Source organism: Ctenocephalides felis, unplaced genomic scaffold (genome assembly GCF_003426905.1).
Source record: "Ctenocephalides felis isolate EL2017-DRISC unplaced genomic scaffold, ASM342690v1 CF-g0.4_SCAFFOLD_03571, whole genome shotgun sequence".
NCBI lineage: Eukaryota > Metazoa > Arthropoda > Insecta > Siphonaptera > Pulicidae > Ctenocephalides > Ctenocephalides felis.
The window spans coordinates 35,929,014-35,941,664 of record NW_020539725.1 but is presented as its reverse complement, the minus strand read 5'-3'; the positions used below and the strand labels follow the sequence as shown (position 1 = coordinate 35,941,664).

General features: G+C 28.2%; 1 protein-coding gene across 1 annotated transcript in view; it reads left to right on the top strand.

Moving 5' to 3' along the window:
- Positions 1 to 8,150: 8,150 nt before the first annotated feature.
- The window catches only part of LOC113385974 (protein timeless homolog), a 361,357-nt gene continuing 356,856 nt past the window's right edge, over positions 8,151 to 12,651 (top strand). Inside the window, exons 1-9 of the mRNA XM_026623791.1 lie at positions 8,151 to 8,314; positions 8,387 to 8,529; positions 10,471 to 10,651; positions 10,725 to 10,859; positions 11,121 to 11,243; positions 11,310 to 11,421; positions 11,695 to 11,923; positions 12,227 to 12,406; positions 12,479 to 12,602. Coding sequence (XP_026479576.1) covers positions 8,213 to 8,314; positions 8,387 to 8,529; positions 10,471 to 10,651; positions 10,725 to 10,859; positions 11,121 to 11,243; positions 11,310 to 11,421; positions 11,695 to 11,923; positions 12,227 to 12,406; positions 12,479 to 12,602 — 1,329 coding nt within the window. The 5' untranslated portion in view covers positions 8,151 to 8,212. The remainder of the gene's footprint in view (positions 8,315 to 8,386; positions 8,530 to 10,470; positions 10,652 to 10,724; positions 10,860 to 11,120; positions 11,244 to 11,309; positions 11,422 to 11,694; positions 11,924 to 12,226; positions 12,407 to 12,478; positions 12,603 to 12,651) is intronic.

The window sequence follows — 12,651 nt, the reverse complement described above, 5'->3', positions numbered from 1 at the left end:
CAAAAAAATGATAAAAAATTAAAACGATACTTGTATTATTTTTCCGGTATATCAGAGCTAAAGTTCAAAAATAATTTACATTTTTTTATTATTTTTGTAACAAATAGCTTTCGGGACTCTTCCTATAAATTGAGAATAACTGTGGTGTTGATAAAAAAGGGCACGTTCCAAGTTAAGTTAGTCTAGAAAAATATATACGAGTTTAGTATTTTTGAATATACACATTCGCATAGTATTTCGTATAAGTGCTTCAATACATTGAAATGAGTAGTGCACTCACACATTTGTCAAAACTTTTTCAATTTGCTGGCAGGAGCGATACTCCAGGAACATCTTGAAGCTTCAAATTCTTTTCGCATTCTACATTACTCTCTAGATACGTATAGCGATATTATTGCTATCATAGTTTAAGTATGCTTAAAACTAAATTTATAGATTTTATTATAATTACATTACGTAATAGTATCAACTCTAAACTAAATTTTCATATAATCATATGTTAGATATCAAAGGCCAAACTCAACTTTTGTCTTTTGTTGTATAAGAATTGTGTCATTAAAAAGTTAAAATTATCATTTTATGTATCCAGTCATGTAATTTTTTTTCGTGCGTGTATTTTAGATTTTTTATAATCGATTTTTTTCTTAATCATTCAAGTCGGTTGATTTGTGCTCCCGAAATTGCCTACAAAACATTGTATCCACACAAAACACACAAACACACAGGTCATCAATTTTTATTTGCGATAACTATAACTTACTCTACGAGAATTAATAATATTGGCCAAGTAAATTATAAAATGGGTTTTAGGTATTACAGTTTATTACTTACTAATACCCTAGAACTTTTGCGTCTTAAAATATCAAAATCATTATTGAGTATCTTAAGAATATGGGTTCTCAGTTGTAGAGCAATTGACGTCTTGAGTACATAAATTACAGAAAGACGTTAGAACGTTATTGTTCAGTGGGATCTCGTGGAAGTAGAGCTTATAACGTCAAGATCAAAATACACTCGGCGGCGTTCTATTTCTTTTCGTTTTGCCTTCGATATCATTTCTCTTTTATTTTATTTGTTGTAAATGCAATTCATGCACTATGCAGCGCACGTATTCAGGTCGCGGACGAATAGGTACATTCGAAGCGCGCGCATCGAGCTTTGGAAGCTTTCTAGCGAAAGCTTCCGTATACTGATTTTTAACTTCCGCTCATTAAGCTCCATATGAAGAAAGCATCAATTCTTTGTTGTGGCTGAAGGGTTTCTGAGATTTTGTTTCAGTTGCGATTAAGTGATTAAATGTTTAAAATTTGTGAGCAATTATTAATCAAATTTTAAATATATTTATATATACCTATATATATATATATATATATATATATATATATTAAAAGTTCTAGTTGTATTAATTCCAAAGTATATACCCAAATATATTTTTATAAAAATTTGTTAGTAGACACTTACCTTAAGATTAGACCAGTAAGACCAAGTATTCATACTTCTGAGCAAAATATGAAACTTTTACAAATAAAATTGAAATCATTTGAACAATTAATGCATATTGCAATAAAACTGCATTCAAAGCAGATTGTTTAATATGCATAAGCCAAAAACTACTCACTTATGCTAATGCGATTTAATATACATAGTTGATAACTATTTTGCGTCTTTATGCATAACTACATTCACAAACACATATTTATAAATATCAAAGCAATTTCAATATCATTTTTTTTACAAATTGAAACTTGTCAAATGAATAGTTAATGATAAAAATTTCATATGTATATCAATGAGAAAAATATAATTCTCCTAATTTATATGGCAGTAACAAAACCATAAATGTTTGATAATTTATCATATGCAAAACCAATAATTATTATTATTATATGTAAATTGAAAGTCATGTAACGTATCAATCTGAATGTCTATATAATATCTCCATTGAATAATAAAGCAAAGACACAGAATAAAAATATTAGCCGATTCAGCGGATGCTATTAGGAGTCGACCTTGTCGCAATTTATCTCGGCCATTTCCATTTATCAGCCGAACCACCATACAAATCCAAATGTGATGGAAATTGATTTTCCGAAACCTTTATTAATATTATGGTAATGATAAAACGATGTGTTGAATGAAAAACTTGGGAAAGTAATAACTTTAGATTATATGGATTTTTGCTGTGTAGCTTTGTGGGTAAATTGATAAATATATTAAATTTGTAAACTATTTAATGTAATAAATATTTATACAAAATATTAAAAAATACAATTAAATTATTAAAAGAATTACAAACTGTATTTTTAACGAACCAAGTACGATTTAAACATATAAATTGCCCATTCGAGTTTCAAAAACTAATATTTCAAAATATTCACATACCAGATAATGATGCCCACTTTTAGGGACATGGCGGATTGAGTTCTAAAAAGAGAGTAAGTAAGAAGTAACAACTATTGCAAGTATTTCTTCGATAAGATTTCATAAATATTATACAAATAACTATTTAGGATTATAATATGTAGGTATATATGCAACAAGCTCTTGTCTAAAAACCTTTCAGTACATGTTTTCTTTGTTAATAAATTATTGACTAAAATGTAACAACCAAGAGACCCTAATTAACTTTTAAAATATAAAATAAGCATACAAAATCTATTTTTTCTTAAAGATAAAACTTTCAGGTCTCAATCGATACTGCTTAAAATCTATCACGTTCATAACTCGGCTCTCAAACGACCGTTTGCAAAAGCTGAAAACCGAGTTCCCCTTGTATCTGCTGAATCGAAGAATTTTAAGTATTTTTCTTTTTCATTTTAATGATCAATTTGTCAAGAAATGATTTTTCTCGTAGAATAAAATGGCCGTCGGTAAAATGAAATTGAGCGTAATTAATTCAGCTCGGTTATATGTAATGGGTTTAGAAAATGATGACATGTTGCTGGGTGTATGATGTTCAAATATTTCTTGAACTTAAAGATCTTCATTATGTTTTATTCGTTTATTACTTATAATATCTATGCAAAAGAAACACCTTAATATTTACGATCAAAATCATTGGAACCCCAACTAAAGGTTTTGAAAATGTACATACGAGTATTTCGTTTGTACATATAGTACATATTTTGTTTTAAATCGATATATTTGTAAAAGTAAAGCTTAGTTAATGACATTATTTGCGATAATAATGAAGTTTTGTTTATATTATATAGTTAATTTTTTTTACAATTTTTGTCTCAAATTCTATTGTAGTTTGCATTCTAATGAACACATTGATTTTATGTTCCATATATGAATCATTTTAATCATACCTATTAAATTATGGAACATTTTATGAACCATTGTTATAAAATAGAATCTGTTCATATCAAAATACAGAATTAAGTTGTTCGCACATGGATCAAATTGCACTTTCAAAATAGTGTTTTTCACATTTTGGTGATTTTATAATAAGAGAAAATAATCATTATCTGGACAAATACATTCTACATATTATTTGAACTTCAGTGAACAAGTCAGAGTGGGTTAAATAAAAAACTTTTGTCGGGTTTTATGGTGAGAAATAACTTTTAAATATGAATTATTGAAGTGTTGGAAACTATCTTAACTTCGATATTTGTTCTAGACACATATATGACTCGCAAGAGGAATTAGGCAAGGGCTATAGAAAAAGAAAGGCTGCAGTTGTATCTGAATCAGAGAGCGACACCTCTGTTAGTGAAGGTAATAAATTACTACAGTTTCAAAATAGATCAATATTTTTATATTATTATAATGTACAGGTGCAGCTGTAGCAGGTGTTCCTGACCTCGTTGACTGGAAGTTATTGAGGTCCAATTCCGGCCTCAACGTAAGAGGTAAATTTATAAAAAAAATCATGATCGTATAAAATATTTGTTTTATATTTTTAAACAAATTTGTTCTTAATGCAGCTACTACGAGCGGATGTCTGGCTGAAGCTCCAACGCATGGGGTGGCTGAAGCTCCTACGTATGGAGTGGCTGAAGCTCCAACGCATGGATTGGCTGAAGCTCCAGCCCATGGAGTAAAATCTGTTCCAATGCATGAAGTGGAAGCTGTTCCAATGCATGGAGTGGAAGCTCTTCCAAGCAGAGGACAGGAAGCTTGCAATTGCCTTTTTTTTAAAGAAGTACAGTTGCTCAATGAGCGTATTATGAATATCGAATGTAAGTAAAATGTGACTCATTGTTTATGATGTTTTCCTAACATCCATTTCTGTTACAGCTGTCCTTAGCGTTGCCTTGTCAGGTATTGATTGCAAAATGGCTAGCATGAATAAAATATGCACGATTTGAACAAACAAAAACAATCTGATTTGGTGGACTTACCAAAAACAAACACTTTTGATCTAATTCTTTCTCTCTCTGGTGTAGAGGACCTACATTCATTGGAGAAGATGTTAAAAGATAGTGAAGAATTTTGTTCAGAATATGTAAGTTCTACTGCAAATATATTAATAATACACACACACACACACACACACACACACACACACATATATATATATATATATATATAATATACATATATGATTTCTGTGTGTGTGATATGTATGTATGTACTCATGTTTTTATTCATGATTGCTTTAGAAAACATTTATTGCCAGGATTGGTGGGAATAATTTGGCAATGAGATGCTCCTAGTATGAGCATAAGGGCAATATTCCATTGCACGAAACGCATATAATTACATTATTAAGAAGTGAGCATTCATATTTATATACTGGTTTGAATTTGATTAATTCCTAATATTATTGTTATTATTATATAGGTGTTCTGAAAGTTGTTCACCCAGAATTTACGGACAGTTAATTTACGGAAATGATATCAAATTGGTCGCGATATGCTCGCCAGAGGAATGACAGGGCGGCGAGCAAAGCAAAGCCACCACATGAGCAGAATGATTCCTGATAGATAAACTGTATATATATTATAAATTAGGAAACCCCTTGTTCTCCAGGAACTTTAAAACACTTTTTTTAAATGAAAACTCTCACTAAAACTAAAATTATACGTGCACTAAAATTTTGATTTTTTTTATTATTATGAATTTTGACCAACTAGTTGATCTAAATAAAAACTTGCTTAATATTTATTGAAAAAAGAGGTTTTTAGTTCAATAAATAGTAAATGAGTGCATTCGATATTTTACCAGTTAGGAGATGTGTCGATATATTATTTTTGCTCCAGTACGCACTACACGCGTCACCCAATGTCAACAACGTGATGTATATTAAAAAATAACACGTCAACGAGCACAATTTCCCGAAAGGAAATTGCTTCGAATAATATACAGCAAAAATTTTATTTTAGTGATAAATTCTATCTCCGCTGTTTTTAACAAATGCTATATTCAAATATATTCTAAATGCATTAATAGAAAAACGATATATGATATAATAAGGATACTGAATGAGTATTGAAAATATATATTACAAATTAGTATATTTCTGAATTTATTAAATTTTACATTACTATAGCGTTATGATGTAGTAAAGTCATTATATAAACTGGCCCATACATATATGTTGTTGGGTGTTACTCTACTTGAGTAGACTTATTTTCTTTAAGTGGTCACTCAATGGAGTGATCCTTATACTTTTTCTTTACTTATTATTTTAATATTATTTTTATTATTATTATTATTATCATTCTCATCATTTTTCTTCTTATTATTATTATTACTGTCATTATTATTATTATTTTTATTATTATTCCTTTTATTAAATGTATTTTTTTGTTGTTAAATATAGCAAAATAGATCATACAATATGTAATTTGAATGCTGTTTATTAATTAATAAACATATATTTGATAATTATTGTTAATCGTTAATTTATTAAAACAAATAAAATATTTGTGAGAAAATATAACAAATGATTTTAATTCAATAGAATAGAAAAGTAACATAAATTAGATTATGAAATTATTATATGTATCCATAACAAAATATAGCTGGTTATTAATGTATTTTTGAGAAAATTTTAGTCAATGTACAGTTATGTTTAATATTACTATTTTTCTCAATAGTGTTGAAAGTAATAGCAGATTGAATTAATGACATTTGCAATAGTATTGTGATTGTTGAAATTTAAAGCTTATTCAAATATAGACTATTATAGTTGCAATTACATTTTCCATAGCAGCAAGTAGATACATAGATGAAAAAAATATTATATTTAAATAAATTTAAGGGTAGTATTTATTCACATAGAGAGAAGAAATGTGCTGATTATAAAAACTATGAATTTAACTATGTTTATCAACAAATTATATTAATAATGTATTAAAATATCGATAGAAGTTTAGATAATAAAATATGATACAAATTAAAAAGTGTTGCAAATTCTTAACTAACACAGAACAGATAGAAAACAAAACATATATATTGGACAAATAATTATGCCAGAGTATGCTAGTTTGCCTATGTTTTCCTGAATTTTAAAGTCAAAATCTAAATTGATATTACTCAAAATAAATTTAATTTAAAAAATGAAAAAAGTGGTAAAATTGAATAAAAAAGTGGTTTCGTTTATATTGAATAAGAATCGTTTTATTATTGAATAAGACAAAATGTATATCAATTCCATTTCAGATACAATGTTCCTTTTTAATATACGTATTTAGTTTGCAATGGAAATAGGTTGTTCAGATTCAAACTTTGCCGCGGGCTAAAAAATGAACTTTTATTTTAGGGTGACTGTGACTGTATTTATTCGAAATGGCATGATAAAGAAATATAGAAAAGATATAAGCTACCCCTCGGAAACTTTAGCATTATCTGCTTTGGCAATACAATCGTTGTTTATGGAAGGCTCCCTTCTATATTTACTGTGTTTTCAATAAATACGAATGAATTAGCTTAAAATATTAAAACATGGATTTGAGTGAATGCATTTAGAGCATAGCATTTTTGTATCGTAGGCTCTTTGGGCTTTACCAAGAAGCCCCTATTTACCCGATACGGTATTTTTATTTAATTCTACCTACTAAATCTGGCCAGTGTATCAGATTACAAGGTCAATAAAAAAAACTACTAAAGTTAGTACTAAACATTTAAAATAAAAACATATGTTTGACTTATACATTTGTTACTTGAATTCAAAATAATAATAAAAAAATATAAAAAGCGATGAGTAAATGTATTTTTATTAGTATTTGGAAGCAATTTTGTAAGGATTTTACATTTCCCAAACATAATAGTCTCAAAAAGCGCAAAGAATCTTGCCAAGTATAAGCCTTTTAAGAGCTAGCATATAGTGTCTCAAGTTTAAACATATTGAGTCAAACAAATTTTTATAAAAAAGAAAAATCTTTGTTAGTTTGTAGGTCCATTCGTAAAATTTGTATAATATAACTTTTTAATGTAATTGGTACAATATAAGTTAACAGATTACCCCGGTTTTTTGTTTTAACTGAACAGGGACCCTTGAAGTTGTCATGGACCCCCGAAGTCTTTGAGAACCATCAAGTTAGAGTAATTTATGTTATATTATATTGTTTTGTTCTTATCAAAAGTGAAATTTTCATATATATTTTATCGTCAAGCAAGAAAGGAGATAAGATTTCAAGGAAAATATTTCTTAAATAAAAAGTTAATCATTTTGGTAATAATTTAAAATCCTATAAAGTTGGTGATAACTTAGGGTATATCGTGATAGGAGTACCAATGGTTTTTTATAAATATATATATGAAATGTTATTCCTAATAATAATGATCAAAATCGTCAGTTCAATAATAATGATCAAAATCGAAAACGCGTTCAGTTTTCTTTTGTTGTAAAGAATACGGTTGACCAAATTGTTAAAAAAAATTTATACAGAATATTTTGAATCGCAATTTTATGATATTGAACACCAAAGAATATATAGGATAAAATAAATTAAATTTGCATTTTATTTTATATATTTAGATGAATTGAATGACATTCTCGAAAGCGACATCTATATTTCGACGAAGAACATATTTTTACCCTAATTATAACAACGGGTCTTCCATTGTATTATTTTTTTTACCGCCATTTTCGCATGGCCATTCAGTTGTCAAATAAATGTGCGTCTTACCTGTTGCGTTTTAAAATTTTAGGTTATGTCGGTTTGTTTTAAAATTGTTTTTATTGCATAAATTAGTATTTTAGTGAGTGTTTTACGTGAAACATTTTTAAAAATAAGCTTTAATTAAGAGACATTCGATGGCTACTCTATTAACAGATTTAGATGCTACTTGTGCTAATTTAGGTTATCATGAGCCGGATAGGTATTATGCAGAACCCGATGCTTTGCAAAATTTGAAGGTGAATTCTTATAAATATTGTCATTTAGTTCTTTGCATCACAAAATTATATATTTTTCATTTACGCAAACAGCATTTGATTTGGATATTAAGGCGAGACAGTGAAACTCATGATTATCGAAGACATTTGGGGCGAGCTAAGGTTCTTCGAACTGACTTGTTGCCTATGCTAGTCACCTATTCTAAAGAAAATGAATTATCAGATGTGCTTTTGAGGTATAATAGTTTATTAAGATTGTCTTTGTTATTTGGTATTGTAAATTATAGAGAATCTTTACATATTTCTTTCTTCGAAAATGATCTGATATGTATTTGAACAAATGCAAATCAGATTGTATATATATATATATATATATTGTGGGAGTTGTAAAGATTATGACAATATATTAAATTAGAAACTCCCAGCATAATAAAAAAATATAAATTTATTAACTATAAAAATATTTCGATATCAAAAATATACATGACATGTCCGATTGTTTTTTACCTATCAAAACCAGCCTGCTTGATATCGCCACACACTCCCTGCCCAGTGTTGATCTCACAGTTTAAAAAAAAATACAGGGAAACACGTTATAAAAATGTGGTGGGAAAGCAGATTATAGCAGACCAGTGTTGTAATACTGGTCAATTACAAATTTCCATGTTTCGTCAGCAGATCCACCGTATGTGGTGATTTGACCTGCCATCAACTCCATATTCTGCATAATGTTCTCGATCTAATGGGTATTAGTTATATCAGAATAACTTAATGTTTAGAATGCATAATTTATGGGTACAGTTTCCATTTCTGCAAGCGTTGCATTCGTATCTGATGAGTTCCGATCAGAGAAAGAAGTTGGCTCTTTATCCAAATCAGGATCATTGGTTTCTTTGACATAAGAGTCCAGAATTGTGGAATCCAATAAATTATGTCAAATTTTGTTTTAATTCGTCGTTGTCACCGATAATGGGAGGTAGCATTATAAGACGATTTGTTGAGTTAACAGAGAAAGAGAGGTTGAATTGCATTCCAATGAAAAGTTCAGGCTCCAAATTATTTTTTCTGTCAGCAATAAACACTGAGGTCTGGGTATACCAAATGAGTAACCTCGGAAGTCTGATCCAGATAGTAAGTGCGTTAACTATGATGGATTGGACTGGACATACCTTATAGGTCGTCACTGAAGACCAGTGATTATGGTGCTGCGTCAAAATCAATTTTTCTTAAATCTTCGAAAAATAAAACTCCTTTATCTTCATCTCCATCGTCGTGAGTCACCAATGTGGGAGTTGTAAAGATTATGACAATATATTAAATTAGAAACTCCCAGCATAATAAAAAAATATAAATTTATTAACTATAAAAATATTTCGATATCAAAAATATACATGACATGTCCGATTGTTTTTTACCTATCAAAACCAGCCTGCTTGATATCGCCACAATATATATATATATATATATATATATTTAAATCAAGAACTATTTCATATAATTAACATAATAATTTCATGCATTAATACAAATTTCAAGAGTAGAAGGCACGAAATAAAATTTAATTAGAGATATATTAAAATAGCAAACTCAAAGAATTCAAACTCAAAATTTGATTATTGCTCTGTGATCACTTAATGAAACTAATGTGCATTTTTTAGAGCACTGATATAAATAGATTGCCTTTCAACGACTACAATCCATTGCGGATTGTGCTTGACTGCATTTGCTTGTAAACTAAATATGTTATTTTTATATACCTTAATCTTATTAACTTTATCTAATATTTGCGTATTTCTAATATACAAAAAAATTTAATTAAATTTTGGTAAATCTTGTTTGCATATATTTTGTATATTTTATTTGTAGATTATTTATAACATAAATAAAGGCAAACAATGCATAATGCCAACCGAGAGGGAATTGAATAATATAGTTGGCAGTCAATGTTTTAAACCTATTTATCTGAAATATTCCCTTTCATATTTTATCTATTGATTGTTGCTCTTACGATATTTCAAATTTTGTATTGCTTTTATAAATAATTAGACCTAAATGAAAATTTTTATAATTTAAATAAAGTACAAAACTATTTTGTTACTGATTTATTTAGTAGATTTCAGTAAAATTAATAGAGTATGTTACATTGTAATATTAATATAGTATATTATTTTTTTTAGGTTACTTGTGAATTTAACTAATCCCGCTTTGCTCCTGTATCGTGAGCAACTGCCAACAGATGGTCCTGGAAGAAAAATTTACTTGGAAATTATAGAACATTTACAAGGTTATAAAGCTGCATTTGTTCTAGAGGAAGTATGGATTGTTTTAAGTACAAGATTGCAAGAAGCTTTAGATATTGTATGTAATAATAAAATAAATTTGATATTCAACTTTTAAGTTTATATTATACTGGAAAACTTAATTTTTATAGGATTGGGCTGAACGTAGCGAAGATCATGGATTAGTAATTGAAAGAATACTTGTATTAGCAAGAAACATCTTACAAGTACCTGCTAGTCCAGATGCTGAAAGAAGAGCTGATAATGATGCAAGTTTACATGATCAAGTAAGGAATATCAATATCAAAAATAAAATATAAACAATGAAATTTTATATACAAGACACATGTGCACATGCATGTACTTAACGATTTGTTATGTTATGAATAGTATAAATGTGAGTGATCAGTAGCATGTGTAAAAATACGATTTAATTTTAAAGTTTAGTATTTATAAATAGATTGTTGTTTTTTGTGCTTATCATATATCTTAAAGATTCTTAAAAACTTTTTGTCAATATTCTTCATTTGTAACTGAATTTTTTCCAGGTGCTATGGGGGTTACATCAATCTGGATTACTAGATATTGTTTTGTACATTACAAATACTCAACAAGAAAATCAGTATCATCTACATGCTATAGAAATAATTTCTCTTATGTACAGAGAACAGGTAAAATTTATTGTAAACAATTTAAACGTTGATGCTAACTTGTAATAAAATATGCTTATTTTCTAGAATGTAGAAATATTAGCTAATTCTGAGCTCCAAAGAAGCACTTCTGAAAAAGAGCGTGATGAACAGGAATTAGTTGCTGCAAGAAAACGGGAACAAGCCAAGATTAATAAATGTAAGAATATATCAAATTTTAATAACATTTATCACCACAATTGGTAATATTTATAATTATTTGTATATTCGAAAATGTTTTTTGAAAAAAATAATTGAAATTATTTTAAATATTATTTAAAAAATATATGAAATATTATTTAAAGAATATATGCTCCAAAAATAGTTTCCAATTTTTAACCAAAAATAAGAATTTGGAATTTCTTATTATTATAGTAATATTACTTGGATATTTCCGTAATAATGTAAATATATGTATATAATTTTTGCATAGCTGTGGGCGCAACTCGTATGCCGCCGTCAGGACGACACTCACGTTTTGGAGGCACCTTTGTATTCCAAAATATAAAATCAATTTCTGATAATGATATGATATGTCATAAAGTGGTAGCTGGACCTGAAGAATTAAATTTGAATAAACTAAAAAATCGAGTTAAAAAACCGAAAAATAAGATAGTTATTGAGACTAGTTCTGGCGAAAGACGTTCAGCGTTTTCGGTCAGGTCAGTAAGAAAAACCTCAAAACATTTTAAAATAAATAACTTGAATGTTGATAAATTGGTAAATGTTTGTGTTGCTTGTAAAAGGTGAATCTTGTAATGGGAATTGAGTGTATTTGGTATCTTTACTTTGTCTTTATTCCGTTTTTTAAAAGAATACTTTTAAAATTAGATTATTTTTATTAGAATAGTTATATATTCTGCTCTAATTTCAATAATTTATATATCTGCCAGTTACAATTCTAATTAGGATTATTTTAAAAATATTTCTTGATTCCATTTTGACAAAGTTTATATTTTTTACAGATTATTTTTACGTGAATTTTGCTTGGAATTTTTGGCTTCTTCTTATAATACAGTAATGAGAGATGTTAGACGCATTGTTACAAGTTCTTCGAGCACTCCTGATGAATCATATTTGCTATGGGCTGTTCGATTCTTTATGGAATTCAACAGATTGAATGGTTTTCGATTAGACTATATCAGGTAATTAACTTAAAGCAAAACAGTTATTATAATACATGATATAGAATAGTTTAAAATTGAGAACTGTTTTAGCGAAACGTTAAGCACAACATGGTTTCACTGGGTTTTGAGTTGCTCCGATAAGTATATGGAAATGGCAGTTACCGATAAGAAAAATATGAGATTGTGGAGTCGTAGACTTCATTTAGCTTTGCAGGTAAGTTTATGATGTATCTTTGCATTAAAATTATCATATCGTTCAAAAG